The sequence below is a fragment of the Lagopus leucura genome, unplaced genomic scaffold (assembly GCF_019238085.1).
Source record: "Lagopus leucura isolate 7727_CA_CO unplaced genomic scaffold, USGS_WTPT01 Super-Scaffold_100038, whole genome shotgun sequence".
In the NCBI taxonomy this organism is placed as follows: Eukaryota; Metazoa; Chordata; class Aves; order Galliformes; family Phasianidae; genus Lagopus; species Lagopus leucura.
Genome location: NW_024962287.1, coordinates 740,836 through 756,518, shown reverse-complemented (window position 1 = coordinate 756,518; position 15,683 = coordinate 740,836). Strand labels below are relative to the sequence as shown.

The 15,683-nt window shown below is 47.5% G+C and overlaps 2 protein-coding genes across 3 annotated transcripts in view; both read left to right on the top strand.

Annotated features, from left to right (window-relative positions):
- LOC122186655 (CD2 associated protein) overlaps nucleotides 1-1,332 on the top strand; it is a 63,431-nt gene extending 62,099 nt beyond the window's left edge. For both annotated transcript variants that reach the window (XM_042883488.1, XM_042883487.1), the window contains one exon: nucleotides 333-1,332. In XM_042883488.1, coding sequence (XP_042739422.1) covers nucleotides 333-374 — 42 coding nt within the window. In that variant the 3' untranslated portion in view covers nucleotides 375-1,332. The remainder of the gene's footprint in view (nucleotides 1-332) is intronic.
- Nucleotides 1,333-7,894: 6,562 nt separating this feature from the next.
- Nucleotides 7,895-14,585, top strand: ADGRF4 (adhesion G protein-coupled receptor F4). Its single transcript, XM_042883558.1, has 8 exons — nucleotides 7,895-7,969; nucleotides 8,867-8,903; nucleotides 9,037-9,197; nucleotides 9,758-10,042; nucleotides 10,758-12,122; nucleotides 12,848-12,889; nucleotides 12,978-13,037; nucleotides 14,523-14,585. The coding sequence occupies exons 1-8, from the start codon at nucleotides 7,895-7,897 to the stop codon at nucleotides 14,526-14,528; spliced, it is 2,031 nt and encodes a 676-aa protein (XP_042739492.1). The 3' UTR covers nucleotides 14,529-14,585.
- The last annotated feature ends 1,098 nt before the right edge of the window (nucleotides 14,586-15,683 follow it).

Genomic DNA, 15,683 nt, shown 5'->3' with positions numbered 1-15,683 from the left:
ATGAAGGCTGTTCTAGGAAGCCAGCCTGATCCAGTGCATCATTACACAGAGACACACTGAGAGACTTCACCCTTCAGCTTTGTTACTGTGCCGTTCAGACTGAGTCGATCTGCCTCTGTGTACCAGAAGTGCAGGCAAATCTCTAATGGTTGTAAATTCCTGCTCATTAAGCAGCCTGGCAGCATAGCAGCAGCCATAAATATTGAGCTGTCAGTGCTTCTGTGTTACGATTTCATTTACTTAAAGCAATTTGAGACTGGTGAAAGCTGTGTAGACTTCAGATTGTTGTGGCTCTAACGCTGACTTTTCTTTCCAAACTGTCTGTTTTCCAGCTTGAAATAGAAAAACTGAAGAAAGCAGTGATGTCTACATGATGCGCCCATGGACTGGATGTCTTCAACTTGCCAGGAATGCAAAGCTGAACACGAGTAGAACTGACTCCCTTATTTCTCATTATGGATGCTGGAGTTCTACAGTCTTAAGGAAATATAGTGCAACAAAGGAATATAGTCTTTTATTCAGAGATAAAAAACAAAAGAGAAAAATGGTGTAATTTTCTTGCCAATATAAAAGAGGCCTTATTTCTTACTGTGCTGGAATTGCAGACCTTTATTTTTTTGGTTTGCTTGACAATACTACTGAATCTGTATAAAGAGGAGAGGGAATTCTTAATAGATTTTTATTGAATATCTGTAGCTTCATTTTTAAAGAAATCTATGCTATAAATAGGGTGATCTATCTTCACAAGTAATCTGTAAAACAGTCCCTTGGGAGGGACGGGATAGCTGCATGGGAATTGGAGTCACTGTTTTCCCCCCGCGTGCGAAAGGGCAGAGATGCTGTTTGTGTATCGCAGTGCTGGCGGCCTCACCCGGGGCTGTGCTGTGCGCCTCTGCTGTTTGTCAGCTGGGCCACGAGGCACGAGTTCCTTCAAGCCACGGCTGGGGGGCAGCCCTGTGCCGCGTGCTGAGAAGGGCCGAGCGCAGCGCAGCGCTTCAGCGGAACGTTTTGTCACTTGCACTATTGGATTAAAAAGGGATTTGGGACTGAGTCACAAAGGCGCGACGAAATGAACTCTTCGAGGTCACGAGAGGAAGAGATGCAGAAAGGAGGCTGGGATCTGCTCTGAACCGAACCCGTTGTGCCTCAAGTACTGCAGCACGCGACGTGGGAGGTAAATCTGCGCTCACAGGGTCTGTGCTTTGCGTATCTGAACTGATGTCATCAGTCTTTCCAGTGGCTGAATATGCATTGTGATCTGTTTTTACAGTACTCGATTTTTGTTTATAATATGGCTCAAAATAAATCACTTGAACTTTGATACTCTCAAAAGGTCTCAATATTTATGTGTTTATGCCATAGACCTTCCCAGTATATCGTGACCCTCTAAATTTAATCACATCTGTCCTTAGTGAGTGGTCGGAGCAGCTGCTGTGACAGCACCGTGCTGGTGTCCACAAAGCAGCTTTCACTTTTTGCATGGACAAAAGTTGTAGTCTTGTTGATTGCCATTATCTCTAAGTGCAGGGCTCAGCACAGTGCACCAGGAGGATAAAGCAGTGGCATGTGGTTGTGGGACACGATTGGACCAATTGCTCTGTTCACTTGATAAAGGGTTAAAACAGCTGTATAATTAAAAAAGCCCACTGTACTCCTCCTGTTCGTGATGGGTAACAGCCCTCCCCTCCTTTCACATGGCAGAATTTACGTGACAAAGACATCATGTTAGTTTGGCAACTTTAACAATAAGAGAAATAAGTTTCTATTTGTGTGAATAGTCATAAATGTAGTAACTATTTCTTATGTCACTGATAATGTGGAAGTGCTGATTCTTGAGAATATGCTCTTTCCACAGCTGCATGAAATCACAGAATCCCAGCACGGCCTGGGTTGCAAAGGCCCACAGCGCTCCTCCAGTCCCAACCCCTGCTGTGTGCAGCTCGCCAACCAGCAGCCCAGGCTGCCCAGAGCCACATCCAGCCTGGCCTTGGATGCCTGCAGGGATGGGGCATCCACAACATCAAACTTCCATCAACATCCATTAACACCAAACATGCAAACACCCATACGTCGATTGGAGTGGCTGACTGGCATTCCTCGTTGAATTTGTGAATATGCTGTGCAGGTATTTAGGTAATGTGTACAGGCACACTGCTGATTAGCTGACTCAGTATCAGTGCTTTTAACTGTCAGATGCTTAGAGGCATCACCAATGGAGACTCGGGGCAATCTGTGTGCTGATGCACTGCATGCAGCAGCCGTGCTGTTTGTCAGACACTGAGCTCTTCCCTGCAGCTCGGACCTGTGGGACAGATGATGGAGAACAGGAATTGTGCCGAATGGAAGAGTGGGCTTTGTTGTATGAGCTCCTCACTGTGACTGCAGAATGAGGCAGACCTGGTATTGGATTGCTCCACAAGTGTCTGTGTGTGGCGTGTGGGAGAGAAACGGGACAGGGCAATCAGTGACAATCACAAATGAAGGATGCTTATTATTGAATGGCCTTTGTTCACTGTAGCAATAAATGACCCAAGTGCAATGACTTGATTTAATAAAGCCCTCTTGTAAAAGTTGCTGCTGGGAGTGTGTTTAGCCCCGAGGAAGTTGCCCTAATGTATGTCTGTATTGTCTTCAGCTCCTGTTATGTACTGGAGAGGTGGGCCTTGCTTTGAAGACACAGAACAGCTCCCTAAGAGCAGTGTGCTTCTCTGACCTGTTCTGCTGTGCTGTAAAATGATGCATGCTCCCCAAACAGCCAATAAAATGAGTTCAACCTGTTGACACGTCTGCTCACTTCGTGGTCAGAAACGTTTCCTGTGCCATTAGAGATGCTTTGTGGGAGGAGGCTGGGGGGAAAGGTGCATTGCTATTCATACAGCACCCAGCAGACATTGCCACTGGGATTCATTTGCCACGTTATTCTGGCTCTGGATATTCAGGATGGCTGCTCCAGTAGCTGGGAGCCGCTGCTGCTTTGTTTGCCTGTTTTGAATACTACAAGTGAGTCTGAGAGCATTAATTTCTGAGCTTCTCCTATTCCTTTCTTTTCATTTTTGGTGCTGCTAATTGATCTGACTTTTCTGTGCATCTCCAGAGCTTGTTTTAAGGTCCCTCTTACCACTCAGTAACACGAATAAGTGCACGCTGGAATCGCTTCTCAAATACGGAGTGAAGAATGAAGACTCAACGTGATGGGTTTGGGAAGGGCATAGGTGAGAGGAAAAGCAAACAGCAATGACAGGAAACCAGTTTAAAAATGTGAAGTGGTATTCAACTCCCATGTTCTGTAAGATTCTCATCTGCCATTTACGTACAGTTTTGGAAACATAAAATGTGCAGCCATGTGTGTGCTTTTTTATTTGAGCAATGGCTACGGAGATAACATTTCTCTTTCATGTTGCTTCAGGAGAGTTACGTTTCTGATGAGAGTGTTTAATGTATTGCAGGGTTTGACTTGGGGTTACTTAGTGAAGTATATGTTAAACCTTGATGAATGCAAAGCATTTGTTTGCAAGTCGTAATTTAGCCGAAGTCTCATTAAGTTTTTTCCAAAGGAAATGGTAAAAACGGGTCTTTGTGGCTCTGGATTTTGGGCTGTTGCTAAAGCTCTCTGAGGTGTTGCTGATTGCTTTCCCTGAGCTGTGTCAAAACAGCTGCTTGGGAAACTGAGTTTTGCAAGAGCTGAAGGGCTGCACCACTCCCTTCTGGGTGCCCAGGCACGTCCCTCCATCCTGAAAAATGCAGACAGCCCTGACCAGCTTGCAGTGCGAGCCCCGCGCATTCAGAGCACCCTCTGCACTTGAGGGAGTCACAATTTGAGCACGTTTCTGAGCCCCGTGGGGCACAGCTTCATACCTCTTGACTTCGGGGAGAAGTGTGTGCACCCGCTGAGGTACACCAGCCCTTGGAGGATGATTTGGGCTGAGGAGGTGTTTGAAAAGCCAGGGGCTGCTCAGTCATCGCAGCAGAGCTCCTGGGTGTGTGTGGATGCACGGCTGCAGGTACCTGGGGAGGAGGCCTTCAAGCAGCGCATTGGGTTACCTGGTGTTTGGGCCTTTACTTTTGAGTTAAAGGTGTGCTGAGGTGCCGCCCCTGTCATTCTTTGCCTGGTGCTGCATGGAGTGCGAGGCGCTGCGCCTCCCTGGGTTGGTGATGTGGGCGCTGAGCTGTGCTTGGCCTGCTTCCTGTTTGATCCCAGGTGAGACAGCTTGCTTGAGCAGATCTGTGCGATGCGGGAGAGCAGAAGGTGCTCCTCCAGGGTTTGGGGAGGAAGGGCTGCGCAGGTGTGACTCACCTGTGGCAAAGTGGCAGCTCGGCGCTTTGTGGGCGCGTCTGTGGCTGTGCTGGCACTGCACTGCAACACCTCTGCTGTCATCTGCCGGTGCCGCGGTGTCAACCCAGCGGGGCAGTGAGAAAGCAGGCTGATGCCCCGGGTCGTTTCCCCAAGGGAAGAGGACACAAAGTGGGGCACGCAGCAGCACAGCGGCACGGCCGTGGGTTGGGCGCTCAGCGGTGATGGCTCCGGGATCCTTGGTGCTGTGATTTCTCCATGCAGCAGAACCCAGAGCTCTGGATAGGGTGAGTGCCATCACAGCGTGTACTGCCAGCTCTGTTTGAGTATTACCTGTGAGGGAATTGTAATCTGTGGAATTGGTTTGTTTGCAACCCAACAGATATCGGAGTGCTTTGGGCTGTGTTCACTTTGTGCTTCTTCCCTTGGTTTTGTATGCACTCTTTTTTTCTGTGGAAGTTATTAGGCACCTCTGCTTCTTGCTTGTAGTTCTCTCACTGATCTCTAATCACAATGTTGTCGCTTATGAGAAAACATTGGATTATTTTATTGCTGAAATTGTTGTAGAGTTATAGAATCTGATTTACCTAAATTCACCTTTTCCAAGTGTGACTCCGTTAAAAACATCAGTAACACCATCCAGTCTCTGTATTTACAAGCCTCAATCTTTGTCCTTAATTGGCAACGTGCTGCAGCCTTTTGAACGTGTGATACGGCAGTGAGCAATGCGAGCGATGAGCTCGTGGTGCTTTGTGAGCTCTTTGGGTTTTAAGATGACCATGTCGCCATTAAAGCCCTCAATAAAGAATTTGGTTCAGTACCTAAACGTTTAATAACTTTTTCTTTAGATGTCAAATACATGTAAGGCAAATCTGCAGTGAATGTCTGGGGAAAGAAAATTGTGCAGATGAATAGATAAACCCCCCTGTAAACTTTGATTTTGGACAGTATATCCTTATGAGCCTTACTCTGCTTCTGGGGTGGTGGAGATGAGAAAGCTGTGACCCGAGATGATGGAGAACCCTTGGATGGAGATCTGGGGCCCACCAGTCCGTGCTTCTTTCCTCTCCTTCAGCCCCTTCCAGCCACTATTTGTCATTTATTCTTCCTCCTGTTGGTACCTTTGCCCATCCCCATAGTGCTGGGATCAAATGCCACTAGTTGGAGGAGGAGGATCGACAGCTGGTGACAGTTTCCTTACTGGGAGATGCCCGGGGCAATGCAAGTGTGTGTGCTTTAATACGAGTTTCTGTGAGAGTATCCATGTTCTTTCCCTGAAGTGACTGACTGTGCTGTGTTTGATGCATCTGATGATGCACGGCGGTTATCTCGGCGAGATGAGGCTGGGTGGTTTCCACGATGAGTCAAGCAATGCAACTGAACGAGATCGGTGCTTCACGGGCAATGCATGTTTTTATCTGAGGGCGGCTCAGCTGCCGGGAGCTGCCCCAGATCTACAGATCTTACAGATGGCAGCTCTGGGTGGAGTTATGTAGGTGATGAAATGCAGAGTGGCTACGAATGAATCAGTGATGAAGCATCGTGAAGTCAGGAATTCCCAAATGTGAAATGGAATTAGGGCTAAGAGCACACCATGATTGCAGAACCTGGAAAAGAAGCCCATGTGATATGTTACCTCCTACTGTAGGTGTTCCCTGCCCACCTCCTGCTTTTATGAAGCGTTGATCTGAGCCTTCTGGTTTTCTTGCCTTTATCAAACTTTGTTCCTTAGCAGAGCTGACGCTTACTGGTTTTAAAGCTGGTCAGTGCTTTTAGCAAAATGGCTTGGGTTCCAGAGGCTGAGGGAGATTCTTCTTTAGAACTAATTTAAAATCCAGTGCTTCGATGTGGCATTTTATTTCATGATATTTTCTCAATGCATAAACAGTTGGGTCTGGAAATGCGTGCAAAATATGAACAAGATGCCACAATGAAAGTGGGCAGCCAGCTGTGTGCCTGGTCTTCCATGCCTCGGACAGAGGACTATGCATTGGAGCACGGCCCCTTCTGTTCCAGCATGTGCTGATGCCAATGGTGGAGGCTGGGTGTCCAGCCTGGCCTTGAATGCCTGCAGGGATGGGGCATCCACAGCCTCCTTGGGCAACCTGTGCCAGTGCCTCACCACCCTCTGGCTCAAAAACTTCCTCCTCATATCCAACCCAAACCTCCCCTGTCTCACTTTAAAACCATTCCCCTTGTCCCATCACCATCCACCCTCACAAACAGCCGTTCCCCCTCCTGTTTATGCACTCCCTTCAATTACTGGAAGGCCACCATGAGGTCACCCCACAGCCTTCTCTTCTCCAAGCTAAACAAGCCCAGTTCCCTCAACCTTTCCTCACACAGAGCTGCTCCAGCCCTCTGACATCTCAGTGCCCTCCTCTGGACCCGCTCCCTGAGCTCCACGTCGTTCCTGCACTGGGGGCCCCAGCCCTGGACACAGCACTGCAGATGGGGCTCACAAGAGCCGAGCAGAGGGGGACGATCAGCTCCCTGTCCCTGCTGGCCGCCCCTTTTTCATGCAGCCCAGAACACAGCTGGCCTTCGGGCTGCAAGCGCACACTGCTGCCTCATGGCCAGCTTCAATTAGTTGTGGCCATTTCCTCTTATCACTGAATAAGAAAAACTGATTTCAATGAGAATTACAAGAATTATTCTTTCAGGAAGAGCAAGTAAGAAATTTCCTTAGAGACCATTCGTGCTTTACTTTGCCAGAATATAACATGGACAATTTTTCTCTCACTTCTCTTAAGTTACAAATAGGGATGAAACACTGGTTCACCAAAGCACATTTATATGATTGTAGGCATGCACATACATGTACTATACATGCAAAATTCAGAGTTAGGGAATCATAGATTGCTATTAATGGGGTGTTTAAAGAAATAAATAACTAATTGTAAAACAAGCAGACTGGCAGTCATTAACAAATTTATTGCAAATCATAGAACAGCTCAGGTTGAAAAGCCCTTAAAGATGATGGAGTCCAACCGCAGTCCAACCATCCCAGCCCAACTCTACCAGCCCTCCGCTAAATCATGGCCCTGAGCACCACATCCAAACGGTTTGAAACACAGCCAGGGATGGGGACTCCACCACCTCCCTGTCAGCCCATGGCAGTGCTTAGCAGCCCTTTCTGTACACAAGTGTTTCCTGACATCCAACCTCAACCTCCCCTGGCACCACTTGAGGCCATTTCCCCTCGTCCTGTCACCAGTGAGCAGAGACCAACCCCGCTCTGCTGCACTCACTTTCAGGTACTGGCAGAGAGCAATCAGGTCTGCCCTCAGCCTCCTCTTCTCCAGACTGAACTAAATTGTTAGTTATCATTACAAAGTCATATCTTAGTTGTTACTGAGCCAACCTCTGTAACTAGCACTGATAAAAAGCACAAGTAGTTTTCAGTAAAAAGTGAACAAATGATGAATTTAATGATTAATGGTAATAAATGATAACTGAAAATCACCTTGCACGCGCACAGAGGACAGCCTTTGGAATGGGTTCAGCTGCTTGCTTACTAGCAACCAAACTGTGTTCATGTGAGAGCAGGCGTGGTGATGCTTAACGCCTTTCTTCCAGGAGAAGAGCAGTGACTGCGAGGCGATGGATGTGAGGGCGGCCCTCTGCCTGCTCCTCTGCGCTGTGCTGTTCCCAGCTGCACCACGCGCTGCTCCTGGGGTGAGTCTGTGAGCAGAGCTGAGCACTGCTGTGGGCTACAGAGCTCTGTGCCACAGAGGTCTGCAACGCTTTGTTTCAGCCTGGAAGGGATGGGAGTCACCCGGGCTAACCCAAAACTGAGTTTCAGCTTCCAATGAAGGTCCATACAAGGACCGATACATCTTTTTGGACTGGGTATATTTGGGTCAACATTGCTCTTGCGTAATATCGTGCTTCTGATATCAAAATGGCATTTAAATTTATTTTAGTATCAGTTCTCTCTTCCAGTTGCTGTCTCTGCATTTAGATTTACCAACAGAATATTCACAGACCTACTAATTGATCTGAATAATGCATGCAGAGTTGGTCTCATATGGTTGTACTGTGCTTTTGCAAAGCAGACCTGAGCCAGGAAATACAGATCTCTTTTGTGGATTTATGAGATTGGTGGAAACACAAATATATTCCTCTCCAATTTTGTAAAAAGTTGTTCTTTCAGTGCAAGCACCTGTAGGCAAGGAACTCTGGAGGCACATATGGCCCTGTCAATTTTCTCAGTATTGTCACTTCAATAGAAGGGGGCAACTGAAGGCTTTCCATAGGGACAAACGTTAGCAGAGAGTTCTGAATGGCTCTGTGTGCATAGAATGATAGAACGGCCTGGGTTGCAAAGGCCCACAGCACTCATCCAGCTCCAACCCCCTGCTGTGTGCAAGTCACCAACCAGCAGCCCAGGCTGCCCAGAGCCACATCCAGCCTGGCCTTGAATGCCTGCAGGGACGCAGTGAAGGGCTCTGAACACTCTGCCCCATGCCTTAAGAAGTCTGTATGTCAGAGATACACTCTGTATATGAAGTCACATTCTTAGTTTATTCCAAGTACTCATCTTTCTCTTATCTTCTTTGTGTTATTTTTCAGGTCCTCAGTAAGGGATCCAAGGCTGGTGACCTGCAAGGTACAGTCAGTAACTCTGTCATCTCCATTTCTTTTTAGCTGTCATCCGTTATCAGTATTTACACCCATGATACCTCATGGAATGTGCTGTGCTGTCTTGCACGGCAGAAATATCTGCTTGATTTATTTTCCAGATGGGTGTAGAGACCTGATTCCCTGTGAAGACAGCGGAACTCTCTGCATTCAGGCCTGTTCTCCCTCCTTCCACGGGGAAACAAGCTTTGTCTGCGAAGACAGAACGTGGAGAATGTTCACAGATGCCTGTGCAAATCTGGACGTGGAGTCACTTTTTCAGGTAACATAACTGCTGCGCAGCCACTTTGGCCTGTGCTCATAACGTGTTCCGCTCTCACCCAACCTTTGTATCTTGAGCAAAGGGAAGAAGATGGGATTCTGGAACGGAGGTTACTGTGGTAAAAAGCCTTGTCATTGTGTGAAATGAAGTAAAGGGAAATGACTTTGGGAAATCCCTGTGGTGAAACACAATTCAGAAATGAAGTTGTCTTCTTCGCTTGGCGAATGTCTTGGTTTAGATTGTGGAGAGCAAAGGTAAATACACTGGGATGAAGCTGAGAAAAGAGCAGTGCAAAGGTCTGTAATGATTAGATGATTCATGCTACATTCATCCCCAACTACAAAAAGAACATTTTTTTTCTAAGTCACTTGAAGAATAAAATGGTACTTTCAGTTCTTCCCCCTCCCTTCACACGCATTCTGCAAACAGGTGTTTCTCAGTGGAGTGCTGGTGCTGGGATTCAGGCTTTCCAGCACAATGACGGCGCAGTTTGTTGGGTTGTAGCCGTAGCCTTATTCCATCCTGTTTATTAATTGTCTCAAATTATTTTCCTCCCTCAGAGGATTTCTAGACGGGAACCCCTTCCAAGCTCTGAAGGACACGTTGGAGGAGGACACTTTCCCTTTGTAGTGCCAGGAAAGCCAACGCATGGGAAGCCCGGAGATGGAGCAAAATATTTTGGTGCTGATGACCATGGGAGCAGTAACTGTCAAGCTGATTTTTCATGCATCATCCCAGATATTTTGTCTTCCCCAGCAATTCCAGGAAATATTGCTGATATTGTGGAACTGCTAAAGAAGATTTCCTTAATGTTATCAGAGAATGTCAGTAGAGGAAAAATGCAGGTATTTACTTTGATAGGCTGGAAGAAGTGGATCTGAGCTTGTCAGGGCAGGTGTAATTTCCTCCTTTATTGGCACTATCCAGTGAAGTGAGAGCTGCAAGGTGCGTGGAGGGCCGCTGTGAAGAGGTTCCAAGGGGGGCTGAGTTTTGTTGTCAGACAAACTGTCCTCCTCATGTAAAGTGGAGATCTCCCATTTCACCTATTGGTGGAATCCTTGCTCTTGAAAGGCAAGTGTTTGCAGGGCTTGCTGTTACAGACATTGGAGAGCAGCTGGGGGAAGACTACAGATGTGACCCTACGGGGATGGCTGTGTGGGAGATGCTGACCACAGCTCTGTTTTCGTGTGTTGCATGATGAAACTAATGAAAACTGAAATGTTTTTGTGATGAACTTAGAAAGCAGAGAGGTGGAGAGGGGGAGGGAGGTGTGAGCGGAGCTGTGCAGCAGTCAGCTGGAACCCATCTGCGATGCCCTGAGCTTGTTTGCTCTGTGCTGTTCTTCCCAGCACCTTGAGGACAACAAAGTGAAAAGGGCAAGGTGACTCGAACCAGTGAGATGCTTTGGCTGGGTCGATAAGGGTTACATGAACCTGTTTATTGTCAAAGTAGTATAATTGCATTATAGAAATTTAAATGAGCCTTTTTAGAGATTATGCCAGTGACGTAATAGAATTTGTTTTAGCATCGGCAATGGCTTATTTTTCTTCTTTGTTTCAGAGTTACAGCAAGATAGCAAATCACATTCTGAACAGCTCCGTTATTTCCAATTGGGCTTTTGTAAAGGACAGAAATGCCAGTTCGACATTACTGGACTCAGTGAACCTCTTTGCTGGCAAACTTCTTCTAAGGAACGGATCAGAAAATATTCAGGAACACTTCATCTCTACAAAAGGCTTCAGCATACATCAAAATGCTTCAGGGAAGAGCTTTGATTTTTCAATGGAGTTGAATGAGACGAGCAATGTCAGAGGGCGTGTGGTCATTCCAGAAGAAGAACTTCGGAAGTTACCAAAGACTTCCAAAGCGATCAGCATTGCATTTCCCACGCTTGGACCCATTATAGAAGCCAGCCGTCCGGACCCTGTTTCTGTGAATGGGATGGTTTTATCTGTGTCCCTTCCAGAAGAGCTTCAGCATATTTTACTTACCTTTGAAAAGGTGAATAAGCTGGAGAATGCCGGGGCTCAGTGTGTTGGGTGGCACTCTACTGAAAGGAGGTGGGATACCAAGGCGTGCAAAATGAAGTCTGACAACATCAGCAGTGTTGTTTGCATGTGCAAGCACCGCCGCCGCACCTTCAGATCCTTCTCCATTTTGATGTCTCCCACCTTGCTGAGGAGCGCAGTGCTGGATTACATTACGAGTGTGGGGCTAGGCCTTTCTATTTTCAGCTTAATTCTGTGCCTGACCATCGAGACAGCTGTCTGGCACCACGTCACGAGAACTGAAATCACCTACATGCGCCATTTTTGTTTGGTGAACATTGCCACATCGCTTCTCGTTGCTGATATTTTGTTCATCGTGGCAGCAGTTGTGCATAACACAGCCCTGAACTACCGCCTGTGTGTGGCAGCCACTTTCTTCCTTCACTTGTTCTATCTCGCCCTGTTCTTTTGGATGTTCACCTTGGGTCTCTTAATTCTCTATGGATTACTACTGGTTTTTTTTAAGATAACAAGATCAGTATTCATAGTTACAGCGTTCGTCATCGGATACGGATGTCCATTAGTCATATCTATCCTCACCGTCGCTATTACCGAACCAAGGAATGGGTACTTAAGGAGCGGAGCCTGCTGGCTCAATTGGTATGAGACCAAAGCCCTGCTGGCCTTTGCTGTACCTGCTCTGAGCATCGTTGCAGTGAATTTGGCTGTGGTAGTGGTGGTTGTGGTGAAGACTCCAAGACCCTCTATTGGAGAAAGCTGCAAGTCACGAGATTTGAGCAACATGATCCGAATTAGCAAAAACGTTGCCCTTCTGACACCTCTGCTGGGCCTCACCTGGGGGTTTGGGTTGGCAACAGTGGTTGACAGTCACTCTCTGGCATTCCACATTACCTTCGCGCTCCTTAATGCCTTCCAGGTAAGCTCAGTGAGTTTGGGCATTGAGTGAAATAACTTATATTAGACATTAACCAGATTATTTCATGCTTAATAACTGCAAAGATCATCGTTATCAATTTACAAATACAGGGAATTGTCACTTAGACATTAAGTGTGGTTCCATGTACCTCACCGGTGTTACTCAGAGTCCAGTGTTGCCCAGCATACCGTGATGATCCCAGACAGTCTTGGCTGCTCTTGGCTGATGCTCCTGTTAAGTAAATAGGAAAGGTTCTGGTATGTAACCCATCAGTCCAGTTTGTAAGGAGAATCAGCATGGATTGTATATCCATTCTTGGCATTCCTAGATAGTCCATGTGATCTGGGTAGACAAACTCATTTTTTCTTAATTATGAGAGTGGTGAGGTGCTGGAACAGCTGCCCAGAGAGGCTGTGATGCCCCGTCCATCCCTGGAGGTGTTCAAGGCCAGGTTGGATGGGGCCCTGGGCAGCCTGGGCTGCTGTGAAATGGGGAGGTTGGTGGCCCTGCATGGCACAGGGGGGTTGGAGCTTTGTGATCCTTGAGGTCCCTTCCAACCCTGGCCATTCTGTGATTCTATGATCAATGCTGCTACTTATGTCATAGGTGATAAGATCTTTTACACACTCAAAGACATTATTATATTTATGCTGGAGGAAATAGAAATATTTGAGAAGCAACATGTGGTTATGCTGACTTTGATGACTGTTTTTGCTATGTTTCAGGGATTCTTCATTCTGTTGTTTGGGACACTTCTGGACAGAAAGGTACTCGGGTCATTTCCTGGATTACATTAATATTTTCTATATCCATAAACCTCTGCTTCTGATTTTTTCTGTTGTTTTTGATGTACAGACCAGAGAGGCCTTAAGGAAGAACTGCCTTTCATCAAAGCGGGAGTGCAGTCTAGCAAAGGTAATGTGTTGTTTCTCTTGCTGTTGTTTTGTTTTTTTCTCCTCTGTGGCTTAATTTACAATTCTTACCAACCTGCTCACTCATACATGTAAGGAATTTTACAAATAAGGAGGTACTGAATGGGAGAAGTGGCAATCTGGGACTGCTACATAAACTACTGTTACCGTTACAACACTACAAGTATTACTTTATTCTTATTTCTTCCCCAATAGATGTCAAAGCCATTTAGAAAGAGAATGCATGACTTCTCCCTTCAGTACAACAGGCCTCCTTTGAGGTTACTGAGTGAATGAGACACATAACTACGATTACAGCATTCCCATCTCGTGACCTCATTGTGTTCCTCACAGAAGTACTGCAGGGTGACAGCAGGGCTGTCTGAGCATGTCAGGAGGGCTGGTCTGCTTCCAGCTCAGGATGGAAGGCACTCAGAGCTCAGCCAGCACATTAGGCACTCATCAGTGCTAATATGAGGGCAGTTTGACTGAAGGAATCTTTGTTAAACTGATCCCTTCTGTAACCTAGACTCCATGGTTTGATGTATTTCCAGAAGGGAATCCCTTTTAGTTCTCCCAGCCGTTGTCTGCAGTGCTCCTCCTATCCACCCAAGCATGGTCACAAAGTTTGAACTTTGTGAAACAGTTTCCCTTGCTTTTGTCCACTCTTTGTTAGTCAGTCCTGATTCTGGTATTGAAAGCTGTGATGACTTTCAGTGACAGTGTGTTCAGGTGTACCTAGTGGGGAAAAATAGAAGAAAGAAGGGTAATGCTTTCTTGGTGCTACCGGCACCGCTGTGCTTGGGTTCACTCCGTGTGAGAGAAGCTGACTGTGCAACTTCTGACTTATCTGCATCCTTCCTTTCCCACACTGTCTCCGGTAGCATCCAGCTTTGCTGTCATGCGCTAAGTTTAGGCACATCCCGGGCTGGAAGAGACCCCCAAAGTTCATCGAGTCCAGCTCTGGCCCCACACGGCATCCCCAGCCCTGGTCCCAGCGGCGTCCCAGCGCTCCTCTGGCAGCCTGCCGCCCTGGGTTGTTGCACCGTGCCCACGGCCCTCTGGGCGCAGCCCCGGCCCTCCCCTCAGTGCTGTTCCCTCAGACCAGCTCAAGGCTGCTGCCTTCTCCTTTCTATTGGGTCAGATTTTAAGATGATTCAGGTTTAGGTTGGATATGAGGAAGTTTTTCCCCCAGAGGGTGGTGAGGCACTGGCACAGGTTGCCCAAGGAGGCTGTGGATGCCCCATTCCTGCAGGCATTCAAGGCCAGGCTGGATGTGGCTCTGGGCAGCCTGGGCTGCTGGTTGGTGACCTGCACACAGCAGGGGGTTGGGACTGGAGGAGCGCTGTGGGCCTTTGCAACCCAGGCCATGCTGTGGTTCAGTGATTGTCCGCTGTGGTGTTGCAAGCAGGAGCTGCCTCAGGACCCTGCCAGAAGTGGACCCTCCTTGCATGGTGCTGCACCTTACATGACCTGTCCTCTCTCCTAGGCCTAGCAGCAGGCTGCCTTCAGCTCATCTGAGCAGTGAGAGGAAAAGGAGCTGTGGTACAGAAGCTGTGGTTTGAGGTCAGCCGGGAGTGCGCACAGCCGTGTCCCAGAGCACGGCCACAGGACGCGTCACAAACACCAGAAGAGAAAGGGCCCCGGAGCTGCTGTCGGCAGCAAGAAGCCATCGGTGCTGCTGCAGCCCTTGGGCAAAGCGTGCCATTATGTGCAGGTTGCTTTCCACCTGTGTGAAAACTGCTGTGAGGAGAGTTTGTTCCTGTTGCCATTTCAGTGCTTCAAGACTTCACGTCAGTGCAATAAGGAACTGCACAGCATGTGGGGCTGTGCCACAGATGTTTCATTTTTAACATAATGTACAAATACTGAGCATTATCTGTTTATTTTGTCTGTCCTTGCATGCATGTGTTTGTCAGACACCAGTCTGTGCTCCTGGAGGTGGGGAGAGCGTGACCCTGCTCCTGCACTGCACTGTTCTCCATCCCATACCGTGTGCCAGAGGAGCTGCACAGAATCGTTCAGCACAGAATTACAGACTTCTCATTCTGTCTCCAGTCCTACAACAGGCTGACAGATGGGGTGAGAGGAGCGCTTGGCACAGAGTTTTCTGCCCTCTTCAGATGTGGGGAAGCACGCTCTGAATATGGAGAGCTGAACTGTGGAGATGGAGGTCTCCCTCATTACCTGCGCTGTACTGACTGAGGAGCAGCTTGTCCGTGTTCTGTTTTTACAAGGAGGTCAGTCCTTGGTCTGGGATACCCTTCCAAATGGAAAGCTTGGATAGAAATGTCAGTTCTTGTCAGGACAAGTCGCTCTCAAATGGAAATAAAGTAGAAGTTTTCTCACTGTTTGTAGTAGGTGGTTCCTATCCTCCTTTAGAATCACAGAATCATAGAATGGCCTGGGTTGAAAAGGACCTCAAAGATCATCTAGTTTCAACCCCCCTGCTATGTGCAAGGTCACAAGCCACCAGACCAGGCTGCCCAGAGCCACCTTTACATGCTTTACCAAAGCATGTAGACAAATGCCTTTTATAGTTATCTCGTATTATTCAAATAATAAATCTCTCTTGCCCCTCTTGCTTCTACAGAGGTAATTCTTCATCAGTGTTTGGAATTTAGGTTATCTAATTGATGTGAATCTGGCT

Bases quoted from the DNA above. Each gene is read 5' to 3' on its own strand.
- ADGRF4 (XM_042883558.1), top strand. From the start codon at position 7,895: ATGGATGTGAGGGCGGCCCTCTGCCTGCTCCTCTGCGCTGTGCTGTTC. The intron at 8,904-9,036 runs GTACAGTCAGTA...TTTATTTTCCAG, and splicing joins CAAGGCTGGTGACCTGCAAG to ATGGGTGTAGAGACCTGATT. The intron at 12,123-12,847 runs GTAAGCTCAGTG...GCTATGTTTCAG, and splicing joins CGCTCCTTAATGCCTTCCAG to GGATTCTTCATTCTGTTGTT.